This window comes from Mchenga conophoros, linkage group LG17, assembly GCF_057382185.1.
Source record: "Mchenga conophoros isolate Kocher_MC1m ecotype Shallow Benthic linkage group LG17, M_conophoros_male_GT1.1, whole genome shotgun sequence".
In the NCBI taxonomy this organism is placed as follows: Eukaryota; Metazoa; Chordata; class Actinopteri; order Cichliformes; family Cichlidae; genus Mchenga; species Mchenga conophoros.
The window spans coordinates 23,838,205-23,865,532 of record NC_140542.1 but is presented as its reverse complement, the minus strand read 5'-3'; the positions used below and the strand labels follow the sequence as shown (position 1 = coordinate 23,865,532).

Here is a 27,328-nt window from a genome sequence, read left to right as displayed (position 1 = left end):
GAAGTGGAAAATACTGCCGAGGGATTTGATGTTTGTGTGCTGCCACCTGCTGGTTGAGTTTTTCTGCCCAACGTGCATCTTTTCTATCAGTAAAGAAAGGTTTTGAAACCCCTAAATCATAAAACACGTAAGCCCTTCCACGTTATCTCTGGGTCAATTACAATGGCAATGCAAGACAAGCGCTGAGGCACAACCAGCCATTATTGAAAAGAATCTGTTTTTTTTTCCTTTGTACTGTACATGTCCTGTGTTACAGTTGGACAACTTAGCGAAGAACCAATATTAATTTTGTATCTTAAGGCACAGCAGATGAACAGTAACTGAAAGTCATGTCCTTAAGCAAAATGAAAAAATAGATCAAAGACCTGACAATGAAATTAGAGTTGCATCTGACCCTTCAAGTGATTATCTACTGTTCACTGAAGCATCATCAGAAATGGCCTCGGTGGAAGGGTGGCTGCCGAGAGAAATGTCTGAGGTATAATTGGTTCAAATCATCATCAGTATGTACAGATGAGGTTAGGAGAGAGGTAACAATGAGTTTTTAGAGCCATCTGTAAAACATTAAGGCTCTGTCATGGTTTGGAGATGCATTTCAGCTGGTGGTGTTGGGGATCTTGTCAAGATTGATGGAATTACACAGAAAAGTACCAACAGTGTTTGCACCACCAAATAAAACCATCGGGAAAGGTTTTGAGTGGCGCTGGCTTCATTTTTCAGCATGACAATGATCTAAAGCACGCTGTCAATACATTTAAAGCATACCTGGAAAGAGAAACACACATTGGAGCACTATCAGTCTTATACTAGCCTCCCCAGAGCGCGGACCTCAACGTTATAAAGCAGTGTGGGATTACCTAAAGGCAGCCGACATAGGAAGAGTTTTGAATGTCTTTCAAGAAGCCAGGAGATTTATACTGAAAGGCTATTGAAATAATTTAAAAGTTGCCAAGAAAGTTCAGGCTGTGCTGAAGAATATACCAAATATTAACTTTCTAGTTTGTTAGAATTGTAGAAACACTGTTGAATTAATTGAAAAAGCCAAAATAGGTGACTTGTGATAGTAGACATACTAGTAAAGGTGAGCTAAAAATGATCTTTCTGTTGATTTGAGGTTTAATATTTCACAAATGGGTAAACAAATTAATATAAGATGGAAATAATATCACAGAAACCCTTAATTCATGGACCATGAATGAAGCCTCAAATTAGGAGCAAATGCACTTGCAGGCCAGGCATTTGTGCCAACTTTTCCTGGGAAGGAATGGAGCAGGGTGACCCTCAGAGGCAGGACTTTCTCCGGGGTCATGTTCCCGGAAAGTGGAAAAGATATTTTGGTAGGATGTCACATCATAGATTATCAGAGTTAAAAACAGTCAATCCTTTCTGCTGGTTGAAAATAAGCTACTTTTGGCTGTTCCCTAGTCACAATGGGTCACCACAGCGGGTAGCTCAGCATGTCTGAATTTTATAGCCAGATGAAGGATTTATGTCTCTGGCTGAAATGGAACCAGTGTAATGAAACCAGTGAATGTGCAAACCACACTCTCCGTTATTTGTTTGTGTGTGTGTGTGTGTGTGTGTGTGTGTGTGTGTGTGTGTGTGTCTGATTAGTAGGATAGCATTTAGCAAAGAGAAGACACTGGAACAGACCCCTGAACTTCACCTTTATTGGTCATGACTTAAATGTCCAAACTGTCAAACAACCACTGCAGCAGTTTCAGACTCACTTCTCAAACCTGCACCCATCCCTCCATTCATCGCAGAAATGAAAACAAAACCTGCTTCAGCAAAAATCAGAAAGTAAACACAGCGATATTGGTTGGTTGCTGGAAATGTAACAGAGTCCTGCATCTTGTGCTTTTTTTCCTGTTTTTATCCTTGCAGAAGGCACGTGTGCATCAGTTCATGAAATCGCGCTTTAAGCTTTTCTTAGTGTCTCTCTGAAGAGTAAGACTATGCAAGTGTTCATACAACACATGAAGCTCCCTCTGAAAGAACTTCTGCTCCTTGTATGACTGGCAGTGTAAAACCAAAGCCACGTTATGATTACCTGCCATGTGCAGTGCATTAATGCATGTTGTTTCTGAGATTTTTTTAAGGTTTGTAGTGTGTTGTGCTGTGTTATGTTAAACTTTGATGCCAATGGAGTGTAAACATCAGGAATAACGTGGCCGTTAGATTTGAAAGCATGCTGTTATGCAGCCCTCGTCAGTGCCTCTCATGTTTTGTATGGTCGTGGATGTAAAAGTAGAAAAGTGCGTTTTAAGTCTGCTTAAGACAAAACAGTGGCAGGCAGGAGATCTGCACAGAGCCTAACTCGGAGTATCATGTCTCATTTCAAAGGCGGAGGGGTTTTCAAATCGCCTGAAAACTCTGGGTGCTGAAATATTTTAGTTAAAATAAAATAAAATAAAGTAGACAGAAAGGAAATAAATAAAACGAATAAAAAGTTTTTCGTAAATTAAAAAAAATCAACCAAAATAAAAATATAAAGAAACTGTCAGCAGTTTTAGTGTTTGCAGTCTGTGCTTACTGAGTCAGCTGCTTCCAAAAAATGTTTTTATTATAATGATTATTCTGAATTTTGTTAAGCCTGGGACCTGCTAAATATCCTCCATGTAGTAATAAATTAAAACATGAAAAACTGAAAAAAAAAAAAAAAAAAAAAAAAAAAAACTTTAATTAAAAAAAGAATTAAAACTAATTAGTGTATTTTTTATTATTCTATTTTTTAATTAAGCTGTATTTAATATTTTCTTTCAGTTTATTTTCTCAGTGTTTTTGTTAAATGATTTTTGGAAAGAGTGTGGACAGAAATGTCACGCTGTAAATGTTAAAGAGTAACACAGCATGTGAAAAATATGCAGGATCCAGGCTGTGCGCAAAATTAATTTCCAGTTTTTCAAAAATTCATTTTAACGTCACAGTCTACAAATAATAAGGAAAACTCATCCCCACAGTGATGCTGCAGACTTTTTAGTCTCTCTGAAAGAAATTCATAGAAACAAAAATGAATATTTTGCATGTTAAACTAGAAGTTTTGAAATTTGGACTCCAGATTGGTTTTCACATGCTGCGTCACACAAAGAGGTTGTTAAAGCTCTGTACGTGATATAATTTACACTATTTGAATTGGAAATGTTTTTCTCATCAAACATCATTTCCAGGACCCTAAAAGACTCTTTTGACCATATGTATGCTGTTCCTCCACCTTTCAAATCTGCAATCCAACCATCATGTGCTCATCCAGATGGTCAGAGGAGACTTTTTGAGGGTTGTGGAAATGCCTTCAAAAGGCAAAACCAGCTGGTTCTGTGTTTTCTAAACTTCACCTGGTGATTATTTAATGGTGACTGCTGACTTTAACACATGAGAGGCACAAACTGGTGCTACCTCTGATGATGCTTTGGGCCACACTTGTGATTATAGCTTTTCCATTTGCATCCACAGCAGTATCTTTAGCGTAGTGCACGTTTTTCAAGTTTTTAAATCCGAGGCACGGCGGTCACGAGGCGTTCAAACTGCCAACCACACCCTGACGCCACAGATCCCCAATGAGTGCAACAATAATTGGTCTGTTAACAGTGCTCGAGCTTTCCCGCCGCTCTGCGTGTCACAGCACGTTAGGAAGGTAAAGTGAGCAGAGCAGCATGTTCTGTCCCAGAGCCGGGAAGCGCCTGAAGGCCTCCCAAGCGTCTGAGAAAATGTTATATTTGAGAAAAACGCGGTGTTCCAGGCTGGTGGGCAGGCTGACGTCCCGGCTCATAATGTAGATGCCGTCGTTGTGCAGCGTGCATGTCAGGTTCAGTCCCGACTTGGACGTGTTCTCCTTCAGCTGGAGCCACTCCCCTGTGGTGACGTTGTACGACTGCACCGTCAGCACGTCCTCCGTTTGGCTGGGACGTCGCCGCCGCAGCCCCGTGTCCAGCTCGTGGGTGTATCCACCCACCAGGTAGATGGTATCCTCCACGGAGAGCATCTGCTGCTTCCGGATGTGAGCCGGGCAGGATCGGAACGTCGTCCAGGTGTCAGAGATGGGGCAGTATCGGAGGATGTTTGTGTTCCTCTCTGTCCGGTGTAATGGGAAGAAGAAACAAAAAAAACTTTACGAGAGTAATTGTTACATATTTAATATTAGAAAGCCCAAAATAAAAAAAAAATAATAAATAAAACACAGAATGACTGAATAATTAACAAAGAGAAATGTAAGAATGTGCTCCAACATAAACAAACCGATAATAAAATAAAGAATAGTTTTTAAATCTTATAAAATCTCCTACAACCTGGGAGATGCATTGAAGTTGCTCATCTTATTTAAACAAAAACCCAAATATGGAAGCAATAACCGCTTTGATATCCTGTTCACCCAGCAGTGATAAATCCCTTATAATTAAGGTTATATAAGAGATAATCCGGGAAAAGGTGTCCTGATTATAAACGATATGTTGCTGACTGGTAAAGGGATAAATACACATTAAAATGAAGAGTTTATAGGATTATAAGAAGCAGGAGCAGCTCAGCAGACCCAAATATGGTAAAATGGTAAATGGCCTGTATTTGTATAGCGCTTTTCTAGTCCCTAAGGACCCCAAAGCGCTTTACACAACCTGTCATCCACCCATTCACACACACATTCACACACTGGTGATGGCAAGCTACATTGTAGCCACAGCCACCCTGGGGCGCACTGACAGAGGCGAGGCTGCCGGACACTGGCGCCACCGGGCCCTCTGACCACCACCAGTAGGCAACGGGTGAAGTGTCTTGCCCAAGGACACAACGACCGAGACTGTCCAAGCCGGGGTTCGAACCGGCAACCTTCCGATTACAAGGCGAACTCCCAACTCTTGAGCCACGATCGCCCCCATATGAAGGATCCAAACTACCAAAATCTTAAATTACTCAATATAGAAATAATGAGTCATTCAGAGATCAGTCTGGGTGTGTAGTAACTACCTTAAGGTGCATGAGCGGTCCATGCTTTTACTGTAAAAGTTTAATAACTTTTTGTGTGATTTCTCATTTCAATTATATTTTTGTCTTTTTGCTTATTGTATTTATTATTTTTTACTTTACTTAAAATTCTCGTTGGGCGCTAAAATGTGACATGGACATAATGGTTCTAACGAATGCCTTTAGAGGGTTTTTTTAAAGGGGGTAAAAAGTGATCTAATTTTGTTTGAGAAAAGTAAACTGCAGCTCAAGAGGAACTGAATCTGAGAATATAAACAGCTGTAGGTAAGAAAGATCCAAAAACATCTGGTGGTGCAGCAAAGCCTGCGTCTCTAACAGCCAGCAGGGGGCAGATGGTTACGTTGTACAGAAGTGCATGAGAAAAGGTCCTCGGCTCCCTCTTAGTATGAACTCAGTAAACACTTTGCTGATGAGTTTATGGCTGCAAAGCACACGATGTTTGTTTTGTAAACTGTGGTCCCATTAGAGTCAAAGAGGAGGGTGAAGCTGGATGTTTCAGACTTTGTTATTAACAAATCACCAGAAGAAGCTGCAGTGTGGAAACGCGATCAGATTTGGATAATCACAAATCCTTTATGGTGAGGAACGGAAAACAAAGAAAGGGATGGATGCACTTCTGCATTAACGGTATGTAAAACATCTACTTCAAACTGTCAACAGTGACAAAACAACACAAGGACAACGTGACAAACACCACAGCCAACTGAGAGGAAGTGCAACAATGCAACAACAAGAAAATCTGAATTCACACAAAGTCATTTTCAGTTTAACTCACTTTTACTTAGTGACCTCACAGTATAAGGAAAAGACACTGTCCTGGGTATCTGTGTTCTGTTTGTTCCTCTTCTCTCGCTTCTCTTATTTTAAGCCTAATTTTTTCCCCTTGTGACGATTAAACTTAACAAAACAAACATCTTGATGTTTTCAGTAAAACGTATCAGGAAACTGTTTACTGTCTTTACACTATAAACTGCCTTGATATGAGAGTTACAGTTACCTGACACTAAAAGTAAAAAAACAGATGTTCCCTTATGAGCAGCACATGGCGACAGCAGGGAGGAAGAACTCCGTTTAACAGGAAGTCTTCTCCAACAGAATCACCGTGACATACAAACATCTGTTGAGACTAACCAGAGGCTAAAAATACCATACAGCCATCAGGGAGGTTTTTACTCTGTGGAATTAAGTTCTGTTTTTTCCCTTCATTTCTCAGAGGCTTTTTGGAGGAGTTATAACTACAGTGCCATGAAAAAGTAGTAGTCAGGATTGGGTGTGGCTAAAAAAAATGTGGTTAATCACAATTAATCTATGAGTTAACAAGAGGAGTATTTACTTTTTCACACAGGGCAGGTAGATTTGGATAATTTTTTTCTCTTAATAAATGAAATTATCTTTTAAAGACCGCATTTTTTATTTTATTCAGGTCATCTCGCACTGTGGTTTCTGCTGTGAAATGATTCACGTCACCTTCAACCTCTAAATGTGGGCTTTTTTTGCTCCTTAAAAAAAAAGGAGAAAGAATCACTAGATGAAAATTCAGTTACTCTCCAAACTGTTGTCGGACTGTGTTGGCGTGTTAGTGTATATGCTGCTGTAGCTCCTGTACACACACCTCTCGCAGTGTATCCACCCATGACGTAGATCATACCCTGGCACTCACAGGCAGAGAACTCAGCCAGCGGGTCGGGCATCGAGGAGACGCAGGTCCACCAGTCCTGCTCAGGGCTGTAACACTCCACTGTGCCCAGACACTGGCCTCCCACAGCGTACAGCTTCCCCTGTACAGCCAGCAGCTTGAAGTTGGACCTGCATGAGAAGAATCACTGACTGAAACGTGATGCAAGGCAACCAATGGGGACCAAGTGGGGACTCGTGTTACCTCTTCTGGTTGAGTGGCGCTACCTGGTTCCACTCGTTCCTGCAGGGGTTGTAGCAGTGCACAGCAGAGATCTCCTGACTCGTCATCCTGTACCCGCCAACTATGAACAAGTAGTTATCGAGGATGGCCGACCCATACCCCCTGACGTTGATCATATCTGGAGGGAGGTTGTTGGCGAGAGGCTTCCAGCGCTGCTCCACCTCTCCATACCTCAGCATGGACCAGGGCTCATCCTGATCTGGAACGTCCAGGGACAGGCTGGTGAAGTCTCCGATGGCCACCAGGGTGGCAGTGCCATTCATGCGCATCTCCTTGACTTGGTCCCTGACAGCAGAGGCCAGGCTGCTGAACTCGGGCCGCCTCAGCATGGGGTGGTAGTAGCAGGTCATGTATTTGAGGCAAGCGGTACGCAGGTCGTGAGTCCCATACACCTCGGAGAGGCTGTACAGCTCCACGCAGTTCTCCAGCCGGATCTCCGAAGTGAGGAGCTTAAGGATGGAGGTGACCTGGAGAAAGGAGGCGGTCTCGATCAGATCCTCCAGAGTCTCGTTGACTACCTGGACTTTGGAGGTGTTGATGAACTCCAGGACCAGCTCCAAGCCCAGGACGCTGAGTCCTTGCAGCTGCACCGAGTCCTCCGTGGACTCCCTCATCCCCGAGCTGTACAGAGCTCGGAAGTAGTCGCTCTTCTCAATCAGCTTCTTTTTATTCACCTCGTAGGTTTTGTCATCCATGATGATGGCGATGATCTGCTCGGATGACATGGTGAAGATGGTGGTTTTGGTCTCTCAAGCTGAGTTTTGTCTTTGCTTTCCCTTTCTCAGTCTCCCGAGCCCGTCGCCGTTTACATTTCACCGGCCAGGGAGCTCCGTGCCCGGTCTATATATGGTAATGCTCAGCCCGTAGATCGCCATGGAGCTGGGAAGCTAATCAGCTAGCTGTAGAGGCGCTGCAAACGCTCCCGGATAAACCGGCCAAAAGAAGCTTTTCCCCGTGATGGCATTCCTCCACAACTCGGCCCCACTTTCTGAAAATGTTGGTTGAATATCACGGTTTGTTTCTCAGCCTGCCAGGAACGTTTTCATAACATTTTCCTTGTGAGGGACAATGTCGAGCTGTCAAATTTAACTGTTTTGATTCTGCACCCTACATCATGTGCGTCTTCTTCTTCCATTGGAATTATTGGCAGATTAGGCGTATCGAAGACACCTTACTGCCCCCAGCAGGTCGTTATTAGAATTACATAACATGGTTTGAATAAATGATGAGAGTATGTTAAATATTTGATCCCCCTTTTGATTAGTCTATTTATTTTTGTGATTGTTTATTTATTTATTTATTTCTATTTACTTATTTTATTTGGTTTGGCTAATTTTGATTAGTTAGTTGTTATTATTTATTTAGATTTTTTAATTAAATAAAATTTAATTTGGGGTTTTGTCAGAGATGCTATTGGCTGTGGTCACCTCAGCTTGACCATAATTTCTTCATATTTTGGTTCCAAGGAACCAGACTTTCTTGTCATTTTTAAAGTGGGCTTGAGCAGCAGTTCTCCAGGATTTCTGAATATCTTTCAAAGTTTTTCTTTGGACATTGGCTGCTTTTTTAAATCATTTTCAGTCCAGTTCACGTACATATTTACAGAAGAATGATTTACACTAGGGCTGCCACAAACGATTATTTTGATAGTCGACTAGTCACCGATTATTTTTGTGATTAGTCGACTAATCAGATCATCATCCATTGGACGTACAGCGTACAGCTTATTGCACCAGCAGCATCTGGTCTTATATAACTATCATTAGCTTACAGCTTGAAGTGTTTGTGCTAACTAAAAATAAAGACAAGATGGTAGTTTATTAATTTTTAATGAAATTTGCAGATTGTTTCGGTGAAGTTTAATAAACTCCTTGCTTTCTAAAATATAACAGGACACCGGAGTATATTATCCAGCGTCTCAAACTTCTGATGATCAGCTGTCTGCTTGAAGTTTATTTAGCTGTGCAAAAACTATAACTTTAATCTTAGCCAAACCGATTTACTCAGGAACAAATAAAATACTAAAGAAAGCCAAACAATAACATTTTAAGTTATCTAAGTGACTTATATATCATGTTTAACCTGAGTAGCGAAAGACAGTGGTGGGTTTGAAAACGATTTGCCGGGAGTCCGGTGTTCTCACGGCTCTAGTTAGCCTTGCCCCCGCCTAGCTAACGAGCTAGTGGGTAACAGACGTCTCCGAAAACGTCGGAGAGCTTTTGAAAATATGTGGTGTCTTGATAAACTGAGCAGATATTTGAGGTTTACACAGCTACATTCTCGCCTGAAAATATGTTAAACGTTTATTTTGTGACCCAGAAAGAATAATAAGAGTAAAGTTAAAACTAACTAGCTGCCGCCATTGTTGACAGCTGCGCTATGAATTCTGGGACACAGCTTCTTCTTCTTCGGGGTTTAACGGCAGCTGGCATCCTTGTACATGCAGTGCTGCCATCTTCTGTTTCAGTCCGTTATTACACCCTTAAATCCTACTACTCATTCCTGCGTCCTTTGTGATCTTACAAAGCTTCAAACGATGCGTCGACTATTAAATTAGTCGTCGACGATTTTAATAGTCGACATAATCGTGACTAGTCGACTAATCGTGGCAGCCCTAATTTACACTTATTAGGTCATTTAACACTAACCCTTGAGTCTATGAAGCACTAAAAAACAATGTTGTGTCTTGCAATAATACATATATGACAAACATAAAATGTCAAATAAATATTATGAAGTATCTAAACAAAGTAACGGTGCCCTGGAGTTGTGTCACTGGCGTTGCTGATTAAGAAAAGCCTTTTATTTTGAAGGAAAACACCGCGGTGCCGACATCTATAACATGTTTCGTGAAGCGCTGCAAAAAATTGGTGTGGCGAGTCCAGTATCTCTTTTCATTTTTCAGACCTTTTCTTTTTTATATCATAATTTCATATGAAGCATTTAGTTGAAGTTGTTAGAGAACTGAAAAAGAAAGAAGAAAGAAATTTTGTGAGAAAAACAAGACTGACAACATGTGGTTTGATGCCCTATAGGTTTAGAATTTTTTTTTATAGAAGTTGTCACTGGTGTCACCTTGATGATGAATCACAACAGAGCTGTTACAACTAACTAACACCACCGTTAACCATTAACAGAAATAAAAAGCTCTTCATGAAGTTTTGTAATAATAATAATAATTAGTAGTAGTAGTAGTAGTATTAATCCTGTGTTTGTATGTCTAAATCAATTCCACCCAATCCCTGGGTGGTTTATTGTGTCACTGATGTTACTATGCTTTGGGGTTTGGGGGATTTTTTCCCCCACTGTCACAGATCCATTGAATTCTGTTACACTTAAGGGTAAACATCAAATGGATTGTGACACTACTCATTATAACAGTTGCATAGCAAATAAGTGGCTTCACAAATGAACAAACACTGTGCAATCAAACTTAACAACTGAAAATAAGAAAACATAATCTCCTGATTTGTTGCATTATGAGTGCAAGTCCGACTACATGTGCTGAAGAGACTGAGGAAATAATATTTATCAAACGCCTTTTAAATTGCAGAAAGAGTGAGGTAACACCATCTAGTCTGTAAGCCGATGTACAAAAGGAGATTAAAAATCATTAATTTGCCTTTTTTTGTGAATACTAAAGTGAACAGGTTATGTTATAATATGGTCTATGTGTAAACATTAGAAAAATAAATCAATTTTAGGACATCTCACCATCGCCAAATCGGAGTTTATGTAGAATAAAAAAATAAATACAGACAGGATGAAATTCAGTTTTAAAAATGTTGGACCCATGTTACAAGGTGTTTTATTTTTAGGTACAACTAGTGATTGTAATCCTGCAGAGAGAAAATTACAAACTAAATAAATGTTTAGAAATTATTTGTACATGTATTGTATTTTAAATTATAATATTTTTCCATCAGATGCAGATCTCATTATTCAGATGAATGATTAACTCTCTTCGCTAACTAATATTCAGAGACATTTATTTTAAGATCGTACACAGTTTTACTGAGAGAAAGGACACCAGTGCACTGCATATATTTTTAATTTAAAAATAATAATAATAATAACCACACATTATAAAACCCTGGAGAATAAACCCAGGATAACGGTGTTGTGATAAAAACTGAGGTTCATAGGACGTAACAAGAGAGCTTTAATTTGAAAACCTGTACCGGAAACGATTTTTATTATCAGCCTGTTGACGCTGTTGTGGGTGGAGGAGGGGAGAGTGGGTGAGACAGGCAGGCGGGAGCATCAATGACAGGGACTCTTCTTGTGCGGCCCGCTTCGAGTACGCGGCTCCAGGCAGCGGACACCCGGCGCTCTGTGACCCGGACTGAGGATGAGGAAGCAGGCGTGGGCCTCCCGGTCCCCAAGCTGCAGCTTTTTACTCAGCATCACCACCACCACCACCATCATCATCATCGCCGCTCATACATCATCAGTTAAAGGCGCCGGAGACCTGCGGCCGTGTAATAAGGTGAGCGTCGTCGTTATTATAATTATAATATCTGCTGCTTTTTAAAACACAGATCCCGCTCCGCTTTGCTTTTTCTTTATCCTAGAATAAATGATCAGGGCAACAAGTCAAATGGCCATGCATGCAAGAGTAAATGTGCAGAATAGATTAAGATAAAATAAAATAAAATGAAGAAGGATTAAAAATACAAAAATAAATAAAAACAATGTAAGGGCTGCAAGTCGTTTTGCTGCTTTACATTGGTTCGACTCAGCTCGGGTCCGGATGTATGTGCGCCTCGTCCTTCACGTCGCTGATCGGCTTAAAATGCCGTTCATGTTGACTATAAACACCCTGCTGGAATCCTTCTCTCATCCCCTTCAGAGCAGCCTCATGCCGGCAAGCCCGACCGGGATTACTCGCTGAGGAGGACAGAGAAAGGCTGCTGGCACGGTTCGCTCTCAACCCTGTAAGGATGACTTGAAGGAATACAAGAAGAAGCTTTTTGCCCTCTAGATGGGGAGATTTTCATGCCAGGACTGATACCCTGTAAATGAAAAAACTAGCATTATCCTTATGGTCACTAGGGGGCGACAGCTGTGATTGAAAATCGAAATCCAGTTATGAAGAAATGTGTGATCCCTGCGCTCGGCAAAAACTTATAGCGATTGTTTATGGACTCATTTGCTAGTTTTTTGTAATACTGAACAGATCGAACTCTAAAAGTGCCTTGTATTGTGAGATAAATATCCTGCAATATTAAAGAGAATGATGAGCCTGTGGGTAAGGACATGGTGAAAGGGGGGAGGAAGAACTTTCTTTTAGCAGGAACAGATCACAGCAAAATGTTAGCATAAATTTATCACAGATAAATATGTATCCTTATCATTGAAGATTAGACTCTGTATAACATGTATATGACAACAAAAATTTCATATGGGTTAAAAAAAAACAAGTTTATTTTGTTTGTTAAATCAGGGTTACTTATTTAATATCCTTCTCTGTGAATACACTCCTGCATTTTATGATGTCCTGCCTTTACCTGGTCCAGAGAAAAGCTGCTAGTTATGAACCACTTGAGTATTTAAAACAGAAAACAAAAGAAAATAAAAATAAAAAAAGCTAATAAAGTGCATGAAAATAATAGAAAAAGAACATTTTTATGACTTTTATTTTATAGTTGTCTACGTAGCTAATCCTAGCTAACATTATCCTGTTAGCTAGATAACTAAGTTATCAGTTACAGCAAACACTGTGGCAGTCACAACTCCATATGATGTCAGACAATATAAATAAACTCTAAATGTTCTGAAAGCTAAATATATATATGTATATGTATATATATATATATATATATATATATATATATATATATATATATATATATATATATATGATTAAAACAGGAAATAACAACTACTGATCATTAACTGGATCAGTGTGCATGTAAATTCAAGCATAGTTCAACTGTGCTTTTACTTTCGAGGTCACAAATTAAGTTTAATGGCCACTTACTATAATTTCCTATTGAAATGCACAATATAAGAGTGTTAGTGAACGTTTCGTCTAACTGTTGGAAAAAAATTATAGAAGCAAATGTCTCTAAATGGTAAATAAAAATGTTTCACACTTAATATAACTCAATAAATAAAAAACTAATTTCTCATCAGAGTTTGAATTCTGGGTAATAAAACAGGATCCAGCCTGTGTTAGATAACAGTTCACTGCCGTCAGTTTATAAAATCAATAAAACCTACCGCACCCTGCATCAAGGAGCCGCTAAGCCACTGGGAGCAGTTATCATTATTAGATTAGATGAGATTCAGCTTGATAGCTGTCACACAAAACATGGAAATACAGCATTTAAAGAGGTGTGAAACGTCTGAACAATGGTACAAAATGAACATTAGTCTAATACATGACGGAAAACATCAGCAAAGTCTTGATCCCCGTTTCCAAGGAACCAGACTTTTTTTTATATTTTTTAAGGTGTAAGAAATGTTGAGAAACAGTTCTCCTGTTTTTTAAGCTTTTTCAACATTCATCTTTGTACATTGGCTGCTTTTTCACTCATTTTCAGTCCAGTCCTTGTACCTGACCTTTTTTTTGTTTGTTGAACCTGTTAACACTGACCTATGAAACATTCAAGCACACAAAAGGCACCAAACTCAAGGGGTGAAGCATAACACCCCTTGAGTAGGGGTGTCTATTCATAACAGACAACAAAGAACTAAGTTTAAATGTTATCTTTAGGCACTTTGTTATCAACAGTCTGTCATATAAACATATTGGTTCCAGTTTCTTTAGTTGAATGTATAAAAAAATGTCAACGATGACATATTTTGATCCACCAACCAAAACCATCAGGGAATCATCTGGACATGGAGAAAATGAATGGGGAATTTTACTTCAGGAGTCAGGGCCATTAAAAAAGCGGGCACTGACAAGTTGATTCCTTATTTTAGCCAACAATAGCAGAAATAAGGGATAAACTGTTGAAAATGGTGACTAAACATCATGTTAGGCAGGGAAAAAATAAAAATTACTGGTGGTTTAAACACTGAGTGTAGATGTACATCAAAATAAAGCATGAGAAGTGGTGTTACTGAGGGGGTCTTTACATCACATGAATGGGCTTTCTGGGTAAGTCAGATGAAAACGGTTGGAAACCTGACTGAAAAAGCATAAACAGTAAGCGGTCATATAACAGCTGTGTGCTGTTTTCTAAAGATGACCTTAATACAGCTTCAGAAGTTTCCAGATGTTTTTTTCTGCACTTAAAAAAATACATTGTTAGAGAGATTAGGGTCCTATCAAATCCTCAAACCTCTGCTGTAAAGAGGCACTGAATTTTATCCCGTCCCTGCTCGCTTCCTTCCATCAGTCTCCATGACAACCGGCGTGAATCACCCAGGAGACCAGCAAAAGGCATTAGCCTGTGGTTTGTTTTTTTTATCAGTGTAACCTTTCCCCCCACTGTCAGCACATTAGCCCTCTTTGTGTGCAGAAACACAGAAAGGTGAATCTGAGCGCAGGTGATGCTGCTGCTCGCACGGCAAAGCCTCAGTTTGAATGTTTGCTGGCGTGTTTGTCGGAGGGGGTGCGGCATGAATGGCCACGTTTGTCACTGCGGCGAGGTGATTAGTCATTTAAAAGAGCTCGGGCTTATCTGCACCACACACACACATCTGACATCTGAAAGCCATCGCTCTAGCACCGATTGACTCTGTCAGGTTTATCGCTGCGATTGTTTCAGTTTAATTAGCTGCTGCTCGGATGTCAGTCGGTGCTCAGCTGATTTGTTTGTCCAGTTGAACAGCAGGATCGAGGGAGGAGATGGAGATCTGCCAGAGCGAGGCTTTGGACTCAGAGGAAGTTGCTTTAAAAGTACAAAGAATGCTTTTCTTTGGGTTTTGTTGTGCTGCCGCCACTATTAATGGTTTCACACTGATTAATTTGTGGATTGGTCACCATAATGTGTGAAATTCAAAACTATAAGCTAGTATCACTCAACAAGTCCAATATCAGCTGATGCATGGACAGCTGGCTGGACACTTGACTTGTTTCTGAAATGGAAAACAGGTGAAAACACATGTTACTAATTCCATTAATCAAGTGTAATTTCTGTGACTAGTAACACCCAAGTTTACCTTCTATTTCACATCAAAGTAGCTGCTGTGAAATACTAATAGGTGGTATAAAAGACACAAATGAGCATGCCAAAGATAAACCTGATTTCATATATTAAATGAACTTCATATTTTATTCAGTGCAACTTGAAAAAAACTAGTGACTGACACAAAAAAGTCACCAGGAAGGTTTTTATTTGGAGCTACAGATCAATTCAGGTTCCCCATGTGCTCTTATACAACCAGAGGTTGTAAATAGATACATTATAAATAGTATGTAAGACATTTTTTCGTTATTACTTTACCTTTTAGTGCCCTTTATTTTAAAGGGCACTAAAAGGTAAAGTAAAAAAGAGGGCCTGTGGATGAACATTCAGTTCCCTCAGTGAGCATGAGGTCACAGCCAGCAGTCCTTTGATAAGATGACCCGCTAACACGCTCTTAATGGACCATTAGATGACCGGTGGATGGTTGCTGTGGACATTGAGGTCAGCCATCTTTTTACCCTGTAAATGTCTCCATGCTCTCCTTTGTACGACCAGGTTTTGTTGAATGTGGAATCAGCAGCAGAGCAGTGTTGTTAGTGTCAGGCTACACAGGGTCAGCTCTTATTGGGGAAGCTATGTTGTACTGTATGTGTGTGTAGCCTGTGCGGGCAAATTACGCAACATTAGGCAAACAGTGCTAAGGGGAAAAATTTGAAACCACCAGTCATTTTTGGTCCAGTTCAACCTATCCACCAATCCACAGATTTGAAACAGTCTCATCTCCTGGGAACCATGAATGGATACCTTATTGATCTTTCTATCTGCGTGTCTGTGTGTGTGTGTTTGTGTGTGTGATCATCGTGCAGTCAGAGTACTACTACCAGTACACAGAGTGTGACAGCACAGGGGCACGATGGAGGGTCGCCATCCCTAGGTCTCCAGGCTCCTGCTCAGACCTTCCTCCTCCGACCAGAGGCACTGACTGCTGTGAGTACCACCACAGTGTGTGTGTGTGTGTGTGTGTGTGTGTGCACGTGCCAACACAGCCTCTCTGTTCCCTCAGCCTTCTCATGCCCGGCTGGGAAGTTTTTGGAGATGTCCACGCAGCAGTGCACGCCGTGTGCGGCTGGTTCTTATTCTTTGGGCAGCGGCCTTCGTTTTGACCAATGGGATGCCATCCCTGCAGGCTTCACCAGCTTAGCCAGCTTCCTCGACACTGGGCCGAATGGAGAGGACATTCAGGCCTGTAAAAGGTGGCGCACACAGCATTACCATTACCATGGAGATGGGTATTCATGTATTATTGAATATATAACAAGATGGAGTATGCTGCCGCTGTGTTTTGCTCTCATTGCAGCTCATCGTGGACGCCGCAGGGCGTGTATCTGGAGTCCAACCGTGACGAGTGCACGGTGTCCCTGGTTTATGCCGTACATCTGGAAAAACAGGGCTCTGTCTCCTTCACCTATCAGTACCCCGACAACAACATCTTCTTCGAGTTCTATGTAAGCACCTGTAACTAAAATAGTGAATAAAACCAAGAGTGTTTTATTTCTTGATTTATTGACAATTTAGATGATTAGTGATTGTAAATTGGTTGTAGACGACTACCTGTCTGTAGTGTGCTCGGCCTCTTGCCCAGCTTGGTTGAAGTTGTTTTATTACGGGAGTAACTTGTGTTGCTCATAAACTGCATCCTTGAGAGTGTTGTGAAAAATCTGGTCCAAATCACTCATTTTTAATATGAGATAAGATGAGAATTTCTCATAATTACAGTAGCAAAATGAATAGAGCACCAATAAAAATAAACTATAACAATAATACGACACAATAATAGAATACACTCCACAAAGTAGAAATAAATAAATGTAAACATAAGTATGATTCATTCTATTTATGCTATTAAAAAACTTACATGCAAGACCTTTAAAAGCTTGCTATGAAAGAAGACATTTTTAATTATTCTTACTGGTTAAAGAATAATGAAGGTAGTCAGGAGGCGGCTGAGCTTACCTTTGCACAGAGAAACAGTCATACTGCAGATATTTGTTAGCTGATGAGTTTTGAGTTTGTATGAGCTTGACTTGTTTTTAAGCCTATTTCATACAGATGAAATGTAGTGCTTTAAAAAGTCAAACACAAGGCTGTGCAAGTTTATTCAAGTTATACTCTGGGTGTAGCGTTTGTCCGTATCCGTAATGAATTTAATAGCAGGTAATGTTGAAGAAGAGTCATTTTTGCTTGTTTGTGTAGATAATAACCTCTGTGTTAACTTGTTCTCAGGTCCAGAATGAGCAATGCCAGGAAATGGCTCAGACTGACGATCAGAAATGGATAAAAGTCACCAACAATGGAGAATGGGACACACACACGGTGAGCACGTGTTTCTACCTCTGTGTGTGCAAGCTGCTGCAGTATCATGTGATGTGTGGCTCACTGTGTGCACCTTGGCCTCAGGTGAGCCTGAAGTCTGGTACCAACATCCTGTACTGGAGAACCACTGGGATACTGGTGGGGGGGAAGATGGTCAAGCCTGTGCTGCTGAAGAACATCCAAATAGAAGGTAAAAGTTGACCTCCAGCTCACGGTCGGATGCTTTTTGCAGGTGTGCGTATACTTAAAGCATCTCCACACTTTTGTCCAGGTGTCGCCTACACATCCGAGTGTTTCCCGTGCCGACCCGGTTGGTTCAGCCCGACCCCCGGCTCCTCATCCTGCCAGCCCTGCCCCAGCAACACTTACTCTGTGAAAGGGGCGTCCTCCTGTACGCCCTGCCCCGAACACCACTACTCACGTACGTACAGGACGCCCAACAGCACCACAACAAACAGTGTTTACATTATTTCAGTCATAATGTAAACAGTGTAAGCTCTCTCTCATGTTTGACATGGTGAACTTACAGTAATAATAAGCTTGCATATTTCCTCTGAGGAGACGGCTAAGGAAACACCTTCCCTCATAATAATAATAGATTCATTTAGTTTTAGCACCTCATTGGTCTCTGCTGATGCTCATCCTGCCTCTGTGTTTGCGTCCTCTCTCAGACGAGGGATGGCCTGAATGTAAGGAGAGGCCACCATGCTCGGAGAAGGATTACTTCCAGATCCACACAGCCTGCGACAGCGAGGGGAAGGTCAGCAGCGCTTGCATGTTTCATATTTCTCTCTCTCTCTCTCTCTCTCTCTCTCTCTCTCTCTCTCTCACACACACACACACACACACACACACACACAATGACCTTTTTAAATACACAAGGACAGATATGCATATAAACACGCCCTGTGTCGCACTCATATGCAAAGTCAACAAGGAAAACCAGAGCGAGTATATATATGTGTGTGTGTGGGTGTGTGTACCATATTTATATATCTTTGTGGGGACCAAAAATTGGAATGCTACTATACTTGTGGGGACCATCAGTCCCATATGGGGACAAAATTCACATCCCCACAATTTTGAGACTCAAAATGTGGTTTTAGTGTCGGGGTTATAATCAGGTTATGTTAGGTTTAGGCTAAGGGTTATGGATAGGGATAGGTATTATTTTAAGCGTACTAATTTATACTTATTAATATTTAATTCAAATTGCATTTATGCAGCACCAAATAACAACAGTAGACATTTTATATTGTAAGGTAAAGACCCAACAACATGAAAAAAAAAAGAAACCCCTACAATCGTATGCTTGGTGACAGTTGGAAGGAAAAACTCCCTTTTAGCAGGAAGAAGCCTTTGGGAGAACCAGGCTCGGTTCTTTGAACATATTTAATATAATGACCAAATATATTAATGAAGAAAATTAAATTAAATATTTTTATAAGCTGGCTTCCTCCGTGCCTGATCATTTTTGTATTTATTTTATATTTGTTTTTAATTGAACTGCTTTAATAGTAACTTTCTTTATTCCTTACTTTTAATCCTTTTGTGCAGCTGGTATTCGTGTATCTAAAATGGTTTCACCTTTTAAATGTTTTACTTACTTTTTGTTTCCTCTCTCATCTCGTTTATTATTTATTATTATTTTTATTTACTTTGTCACATATTTCTGACACTGCCTGTCACGTGATATGTACAGCACTCAAATTTTATACACTGTACGTATGAAAAACCGTGAACGTTTCACACAGAAAGACAGATGTGATTAAAATGCATCATTAAAAGTGTTCGACGGCTCATTTAGTGTTGTAGCAAAAGCAGGTAAAGTCTCTCAGTGCGATAAACAACCCATGAAAACTCAGCCTGAGAGGCAGCATGCCGACTGGCTTTTGTAGAAGTGCACCTTGTTACAGGGCAGTAAAAAAATCTCACCTTTGTTTTTTTTAAGGTGTTTGTTTTTGCTTGAGCAGAGTGAATTTCCTGCTTTAAACCTGCTTTGTTACAGACACAGGTGCTGTATCGTTGGGTGGAGCCAAAAATCTGCGTGGAGAACATCACAGGAGCCGTGGAGCTGCCGGCAACAGGCCAGAGAGAGCCCTGCCCTCCCTGCAACCCCGGCTACTACAACAGCAACGACTCCACCTGCCTGCCCTGCCCACCTGGAACGCACTCGGACGGCACCTACGGTAAACCTGCTCACACCTATCCTCACCGGCCTCACCCTGGTGTTGATAAAATTTAAATCTGTTTTCATCAATCTAAACATCTTTATCGTTTCCACTGCTTCGTGTTCATACAAGAGCTGGTTAGCGATACTTATAAATGCTTTAGAAAAGCATTTAAGGTATAAATACATATAGAATTTAAAGAAGCAGTACTCAAATTAAAATAAAATACAAGTAAAAAATGAAAAATGAGTTTAAAGCAGTACATAACAAACATTTACAAAGCAATAAATAAATGCATGTAAATAGATGTGGCATGCTGTAAACTGCTGCAAACATACTATAACTAATAAAAACAATTACAACAGTCATACAACTTGTACACTTAAGCTGGATCCTGTACTTGCAAATGAGCTCTCTTCCAATAAAAACCAAAGTTCATTTAATTCCTTCATTATTCTCCATTCAAAGGCTGGACGTCCTCCCAGCAGTTTACAAAGCCTCTCCATCTGCTTATATAATGATCACCTCTGTCCATCATTATGAGATGAATTTGTTTAAGATCGACCCGGCTGAAAAGATTGTACAAACACAATTTTGTACCCAGGAGGTAAATGTCATTGTCGTGTCTAAACAGCTTTTATGTGATCTTTGCGTGTGTGTGTGTGTGTGCCAGCGTGTGCACAGTGCCCTGCAGGTACCGAGCCGGTGTTGGGTTACGAGTATAAATGGTGGAACGTGCTGCCTTCCAACATGAAGACTTCCTGTTTCAACGTGGGCAATTCCAAATGTGACGACAAGAACGGTGAGCACACGGATGCCTGACACATTAGTAGATATATTTATAACAATACTTTGTTTATGTAACACCTTCAGCTGCAGACTTTACAAAGCACTTTGACAGAAAAGAAAAAGCAGAAAATGTAAAATATTAATTTTCTGGTTAATTACAGTAAGATTTACATGAAAAATGTAAACACAGTGAAGGAAACTACAACACTAGCCATTCCCCGTGTATCTAATCACTAAGAGCAAATGCAGAGGTGACAGTGACAAATCAGAATGAGTCAGAATGAACACGTCTGGGTGGAAAATGGGCTTTGTGTTGAGCTTGAATTGCGAGCTGAAATCACCTGCAACCACTTTTTACCCATTACTGCTGTGCTAATTGTGGATAATGTTGTAAAACAACCTCTCATATGCTGTCATGGAGAATTACGGAGGTGTAATACGAGTGCATCGCGCCTTTTGCTCCATAGGATGGGAGGTGGCGGGAGATCACATTCGCAGCGGAGCAGGAAGTTCGGATAATGACTATCTTATCCTCAGCTTGCATGTCCCCGGCTTCAAGTAAGTCTGTGTGTTTGTGTACAGAGAAGAAACCAGCCTGTCCTAATGATGACAAACAGGATCTGTGTGTTACTAAATGCGAGTTTGTGTTTGTGTTTGGTGACAGGGTCCCAGCCTCGCTTTCAGGGATGACCGGCAGCGAGTTTGGCCGGATAACCTTTGTGTTCGAGACCATCTGCTCAGCCGACTGCGAGCTCTACTTCATGATGGTGTGTGCCTCTTTGTGTTCATTTCCAGCAGAAGGTGGTAATTAGGTGGCTAACTTTACTGAGTGAGTCAGAATGGTCACGTCTCATCATCGAGGTCTGGTTTATAATGGTGTTCTGCGTGTTACTGCTCAGTTAGCAAATCCTTTGTTTTTGTGTTTTATTGGCACGCCCCCTGCAGGACGTGAACAGGAAGAGCACCACAGTGGTGGAGTCCTGGGAGGGCAGTAAGGGCAAACAGTCGTACTCGCACAGCATGACCAGAAACGCCTCCGTCACGTATACGTGGGCCTTCCAGAGGACTAACCATGCTCTAGATGTGAGTGATTTTCAGTCGTGTGATTTTTATTCATGGCGTCAGCTGTTAAAGCAACGTTATTAAGGCTCTGCCGAGAGTGAGGCTGTCTCAAATATCAAGATATCCAACAAGGAATTGCGGTGGCATATTTTTGTCTATAGGTCCGTCGTTTCATTGCTGACACGGTGAAGATCTACTCCATCAACTTGACGAACGTGATTGATGGGGTGGCATCAGCGTGCCGTGCCTGCGCTCTGGTACCTCAGAATTCCCAGCGTGCCGGCTCGTCCTGCGTTCCCTGCCCAGCTGGTTTTTACATCGACAGAGACACCAACCGATGCCAGGAGTGTCCCCCCAACACACACCTGGCTGGGCGACAAACCTACGGCCAGGACGCGTGTGTCGCGTGTGGACCAGGAAGTATCAGTAACAAGGTGAGAGCCCTGCAGTCATGATACCTCATTCTGGATCATCATGTTTTAGTACTTTTATCCAGTTAAGAGAGATCATGTTTTTCCTTTTTCTTTCAGGAACACTCCCGGTGCTACAGCGACTGCTCCTTCACCCACACGCTGAACAACCGCACCCTGACCTTTGACCTCAGCGCCCTGAGCGATGTGGCCTCACTGACCATCGGGCCCAGTTTCACCTCTAAAGGCACAAAATACCTTCATCTGTTCAACATTAGCCTGTGTGGCCACGGGGTAATTGACCTGCTTTCTGCTTACATCAGCCTCAAAAACACTTCAGAGATCAGCCTGTGAAGCAAACGTATTTAAAAATCATTTAAATGTTCTTTTGTTCTTTTTATCTTTCACCTGTTTTTTATTGAATGTTTGAAGTGTAAGGGATATAAGAACTGAGTTTGCTTATCTTGCTTATCTAAAAAACATACTGAGAATTACTTTTTAATGGTGGATATATTGAGGCAGCACGGTGGTTAGCACTGTTGCCGCGCAGCAAGAAGTTCCTGAGTTCAATTCCACCATCAGGCCGGGGTCTTTCTGTGTGGAGTTTGCATGTTCTCCCCGTGTTTGCGTGGGTTCCCTCCGGGTACTCCGGCTTCCTCCCACCGTCCAAAGACATGCAGTTTGTGGGGATAGGTTAATTGATTAATCCAAATTGCCCATAGGTGTGAATGTGAGTGCGAATGGTTGTCTGTCTCTGTGTGTTAGCCCTGCGCCAGACTGGCTACCTGTCCTGGGTGTATGCTGCCTCTCGCCCTATGACAGCTGGGATAGGCTCCAGCACCCCGTGACCCTGAAAAGGATAAGCGGAAACGAATGGATGGATGGATGGATGGATGGTGGATATATTGTATATTTGACCGTGAGATGAGATGTTCGTGTCCACATCTCGTTAGGATGTAAAGCGGTGAAAAATAGATGTGAAAATAATCTGACATTAGAGAAATTATACACTGACAGATTCATTTTGGCGCTGGCTGCAGGGAAAGAGAGCTGCTGTCTGCACCGATAACGTCACAGACGTGTCCAACAAAGACGACCAGAGCGACGCAGCTCAGTTCGTGAACTCAGTGGACAGCTTTATCTGTCAGTCGACCATCATCCCATCGGATGGGCGGGGCTTCAGAATGGCCATTTCCTCGCAATCCATCAGCCTTGCTGACACTTTTATTGGTAAGGGCCTAAACAGAACTTCCTGAGTCACTCACTTTCAACCACCGCCAAGCTTCTTCATATACATACCTGGGAGTTTCACTTAGGGTTTAATTACATTTCTCAAGTCTAGTTATCATATGGAATCAAGTCCCATCAGTGGAGGGTGTCTATTTGTAAAGCCTTAACTGACCAATCAGGTTGGATTAAGAGAATTCTGACGTTTCACTATAAGAAAAACTAATGGAAACAATTTGTGAAACAGATTTATTTGGGACTGACTGGTGAGCGCCCCCTGCTGTACCCCTGGGTGAACAGTTTTAATTGGGTTGGATCACCCAGATTGGTGCTGGTTGAATAGCGTCATGCAGTTTTGTGATAATCAGCTGGTAAAAACCGCCTTGATCTCTCTCCCCTTTGTTTTTTCAGGAGCGACAGTAGACACCGTTCTCAATGGTGTCAGTGCCGAACCAGATCTTTTCCCGGAAAACTCACAGGATGTTCCCGACATCAATTTCTTCTACAGGTAAAAAGAAAAAAGAAAGCTGGAAGCAACAGTCAAATATTTTTGTTGTGTTCAAGTCCCTGATGTGTGTTTGTGTTCCTTCAGTTCAACGCAGGTGACGGCATCATGTGATCTGGGTCGGAGTTCAGTCATCACCGTTCGCTGTAACCCAGAGAAGTCTGAGCGAGGAGAGCTCTCCGTACCCAGGTAGTTGCACATCAGTTAAAGTGTAGTTTCTGTATAGATTTGATGTTTATTTTTATACTTTGTTAACAAAAACATTCAATAACTAATAGGTAACAAATGTACTACTCTTAGCAGCTCTATAACTGATCTGTGTGTTTGACAGCTCCTGTCCAGCAGGAACATGTGATGGATGCACGTTTCACTTCCTGTGGGAGAGTGCCAGCGCTTGTCCACGTTGCACTGAGGACGACTACCACCGGATAGAGGGAGCATGCAAGGGAGGCGTCCAGGTAACTCACACCTTCCCCATACCTCATTTACTTCACAGAAAGCCGGAGTCTCTCATACTGCCTCGCGCACAGTGAGTGAGTGATTTTGGTAAAACCATGCAAAGTTTTACCTTCACATTGTGAGACATTTTCAAGTTAAGACCCAAAAGTACATTTTTAATTTGCCTCATCTTTTCCACAACATGATTTTTTGCAGGAAAAATTAAAAACAAAACACATTTAAACTTTTATGGTTTAGCCAAAACCAGTTTTATAACCTGAGAAAACACATTAATCAGTAATGTAAATCCCCTCATGTCATCAGGAAACTCTATATGTGTGGAACGAGCCCAAATTGTGCACCAAAGGAGTGTCTCTGCCTCCCCGGAGCTCCTCCCCGTGTGAGGCCATCGCTCTATGGCTTAAGGTCGGCGTTGGAGGCGGGGCCTTTGTGGCCGTGCTGCTCATCTCCCTCACCTGCTATTTCTGGAAGAAAAACAAGAGGTAATAAGAGGCACCCTAACAGCAGGCCAATGTGCTCATTAAGATCACAGCGAATTGTTATTAGTGGTCAGAGATGTTTGTCTGTGACAGCAAATTCTTCACCCTGAAGGCACCGGTGACAGTTTTAATGCCCAGCGTTGCAAATCAGTGAATCGTAAACATGTTGCAGAGTGAACTCAAAAATCTGTTTGTAACCCTTTATGATTACTATCATCTTGAATGTATTTTAAAGGCTAGCAGGATTGAGAACATGCTTGTGTATGAAAAGAAATAATCTGTCTTTATTATCACCGTAATTGTGACCTCTTGTATCTATCTGTCTGTGCAAATACAGCACACTGAATGTTTGTGTATCATGTGATTAAGGTCACTGTAAGTAGATAAACCAAAGAAAAAGTGAGAATATTTAGTGGAGGGAAAGACTGTAGATTTAACAGTGATTGATTTTTTTTATAAAGAAATTGAATGAAATTTTATTCTAGACATAAGACAAATATTTATAGTTATAGCACAGCCTCCAATCAAGGGTGCGATCCTCGTGTATTTTACCTTACATCATGAATTCATTTGTAGCTAGAGCTTTCACAGTAAAGTTTAAAATTTACACTGGAAATACTTTTTAGTAATGTGTAACTAATTTTAAGTAACGTTTAAGTAACTTTAACTAATGTTTAAGTAATGTTAAGTAGTGCATAATTCCAATATATTTTAGTGGAAAAACAAATCAAATTTCCCTATCTTACACTGTTTATGCATTATATTAGTGTATATCATTGAAGTTCCACTATTGAATTGTCCTCTTATATTACATATAAATATGTAATAAGGGCTGGTCTCCCCTTCCTGCTTAGAAGAAAAAATAAACACCAGCAAACGCTGCAGGGCATAGGCCCAAATTATGTGCTACTTAAAATCACTAACAGTATAATTTGTGCATTACTCCCTTATTCTAGTGTATCCAATGCTAAGTATTTCTATGACTATATAATTACATTGCAATTTCAGATTGAATGTACGGAAATTACTTTTAATTCTAGATTAATTGCACTTTTAGGGCTTTATTATAAAGTGTTAGGAAAAAGGAAAATCACATAAATATTTCCTGAAAAATTACAGTTAACAAAAGAAAGAAGAACGAAGATATTTTCAGTTAAGTGAGAATATAGTGAAAAAATATGGAAAAGTGTCAACAATATCCCACAAAGGAAATTGTCTTAATATTAGGCTTTGAAAATGATTATCATTTGACATCAGTGTAAAAAAAGAAAAGAAAAGCAGCTCTGTGAGAGATGAGTAACCGGGCATGAAGGGGGTGACTGAGTACATAAGAGGCGTGATTTTCTTCAGAAAGCTGAGTCAAATAGATAAGTCATGGAACGAATTTCTGTTTAAAAATACACTCGTACCGGATGCTGTCTGATGTTAAATGATACACTGCCTGATTGTGATTCACACCCTGTGGTTTGTGGCCAGGCTGGAGTACAAGTACTCTCGTCTGGTAATGTCTGCCAACAAAGAGTGTGAGCTGCCAGCTGCAGACAGCTGTGGCCTGGCTGAAGGAGAGGAGCCCGATGACGACGTGGTCTACGCCCAGAAACCCTCGCTGCTGGGGAAACTGCGCGCCATTGCCAACAAGGTGTGCATAAAGTAAATTTTACTTCACGTGTAAAGACTTACCATGTCTCTTTGATTTTACACGTAACATTTCTAATATGTGCGTCTCAGCAGGAGGATGGAGAGAGCAGCGAGTCTGTGCAGTTGAAATCCTCACAGTCTGATCGATGGGTCCTGGGTTAAACTGATGCCAGCAGAGGAAGAGCGAGGCTGGGCTGACACAACAGAGGAACAGTCTGTTAGCAATGGTCTCGCTGTCCACCTCCCTACGTGTCTCTTATAACCTCCTTCATTGTGGGGGCACCTCTACACACCCCAGTTTGAGGACAGCATGGACAATGGCTTTAACTCTTCCACCCTGGAATACACAGGAAGCTCCTGCTTTATCACCATGGATGCTCAACAGCAGTTACAGAGAGAGGAAAACAAGCTTTTAATGTTTGGGGGTTTTTTGTATATTTTGTAATTTAATTTGGTATTTTCTGTTAAGAGTCACGTATTTATATTGATGTTATGATGTCAAACCTTTATTAAAGTTCTCTTTGGCTTTGGGGATTTCTGTGTGGATGTTTGGGGTTCACATACAAGCATTAATTATATGACATCATCATCCACCCACTCTGCCTCCTTAACAGACACCTGTTATTTTTAAAGTAGGCTGAGGTCAAACACCTTTAACACGTAATTTGCATGTATACCTTTGTAATTGGGAGTGAAGGTTAAAAGCTTGTTTTTATTGTATTCCTGACTTAAGGCCATACTTTTATTGTGAGCTTGGTACATGGGTATTATAAATGATAAAGATGGATGTAGCCAGCTTGGTGTTCTTTGGTTCACTGTTATTTATATCACCACAGCAGTCACCTCAAAGTGCTTTATATTGTACGGTAGAGAGCTTAAAATAATGCAGTTAAAACTCCAGCAATCAGGCAACCCCCTATGAGCAAGGAAGTGTTACTGATGTCACAGAGTGAGGACAGCTGATCGCAGGAAGTGTCTCTGCAGCCAGAGGAGTCACCTCCATTTGGCTGTTAGAAAAAATACACTTTTTAAAAATCTGTGCGAATTTCTTCATTATTATTATCCGTCATGTTTTGATGGTGTGTTTGTTGATACGAGTGTACAGGGCTAAACTGATTAGACAGTGCCTCACAGTGAAAATGATTAAAGACCAAAAGCATACTACAAAAGCAACCCAAGACTTTCTCAGGGCAAAGAAATTAGATATTTTTAAATGTTTTTGAAAATGTGGGACTG

The 27,328-nt window shown here is 41.0% G+C and overlaps 2 protein-coding genes across 3 annotated transcripts; one reads left to right on the top strand and one right to left on the bottom strand.

Annotated features, from left to right (window-relative positions):
- Nucleotides 1-2,406: 2,406 nt before the first annotated feature.
- On the bottom strand, nucleotides 2,407-8,017 carry klhl42 (kelch-like family, member 42). The gene is made up of 3 exons (XM_085252438.1): nucleotides 6,857-8,017; nucleotides 6,590-6,783; nucleotides 2,407-4,071 (listed from the first exon to the last, which is right to left on the bottom strand). The coding sequence occupies exons 1-3, from the start codon at nucleotides 7,618-7,620 to the stop codon at nucleotides 3,617-3,619; spliced, it is 1,413 nt and encodes a 470-aa protein (XP_085108564.1). The 5' UTR covers nucleotides 7,621-8,017; the 3' UTR covers nucleotides 2,407-3,616.
- A 3,094-nt stretch (nucleotides 8,018-11,111) lies between these two features.
- LOC146555510 (endosome/lysosome-associated apoptosis and autophagy regulator family member 2-like) lies at nucleotides 11,112-26,626 on the top strand. 2 transcript variants are annotated; one of them, XM_085250900.1, is made up of 22 exons: nucleotides 11,112-11,384; nucleotides 15,846-15,966; nucleotides 16,043-16,232; nucleotides 16,337-16,484; nucleotides 17,263-17,352; nucleotides 17,437-17,542; nucleotides 17,624-17,773; nucleotides 18,024-18,112; nucleotides 19,361-19,541; nucleotides 20,197-20,325; nucleotides 20,780-20,870; nucleotides 20,977-21,079; nucleotides 21,258-21,395; nucleotides 21,536-21,808; nucleotides 21,905-22,078; nucleotides 22,825-23,014; nucleotides 23,423-23,519; nucleotides 23,604-23,705; nucleotides 23,848-23,974; nucleotides 24,279-24,457; nucleotides 25,931-26,093; nucleotides 26,186-26,626. In XM_085250900.1, the coding sequence occupies exons 1-22, from the start codon at nucleotides 11,247-11,249 to the stop codon at nucleotides 26,252-26,254; spliced, it is 3,048 nt and encodes a 1,015-aa protein (XP_085107026.1). In that variant the 5' UTR covers nucleotides 11,112-11,246; the 3' UTR covers nucleotides 26,255-26,626. The 2 variants fall into 2 exon arrangements, with proteins under 2 accessions (XP_085107026.1, XP_085107025.1); XM_085250899.1 differs by having other exon boundaries at nucleotides 26,183-26,626.
- Nucleotides 26,627-27,328: the final 702 nt, after the last annotated feature.

Bases quoted from the DNA above. Each gene is read 5' to 3' on its own strand.
- klhl42 (XM_085252438.1), bottom strand. From the start codon at position 7,620: ATGTCATCCGAGCAGATCATCGCCATCATCATGGATGACAAAACCTAC. The intron at 6,784-6,856 runs GTAACACGAGTC...CTTCTCATGCAG, and splicing joins GCGCCACTCAACCAGAAGAG to GTCCAACTTCAAGCTGCTGG. The intron at 4,072-6,589 runs GTGTGTGTACAG...TACACCGGACAG, and splicing joins GGGTGGATACACTGCGAGAG to AGAGGAACACAAACATCCTC.
- LOC146555510 (XM_085250899.1), top strand. From the start codon at position 11,247: ATGAGGAAGCAGGCGTGGGCCTCCCGGTCCCCAAGCTGCAGCTTTTTA. The intron at 16,485-17,262 runs GTAAGCACCTGT...ACTTGTTCTCAG, and splicing joins ACATCTTCTTCGAGTTCTAT to GTCCAGAATGAGCAATGCCA. The intron at 17,353-17,436 runs GTGAGCACGTGT...CCTTGGCCTCAG, and splicing joins GAGAATGGGACACACACACG to GTGAGCCTGAAGTCTGGTAC.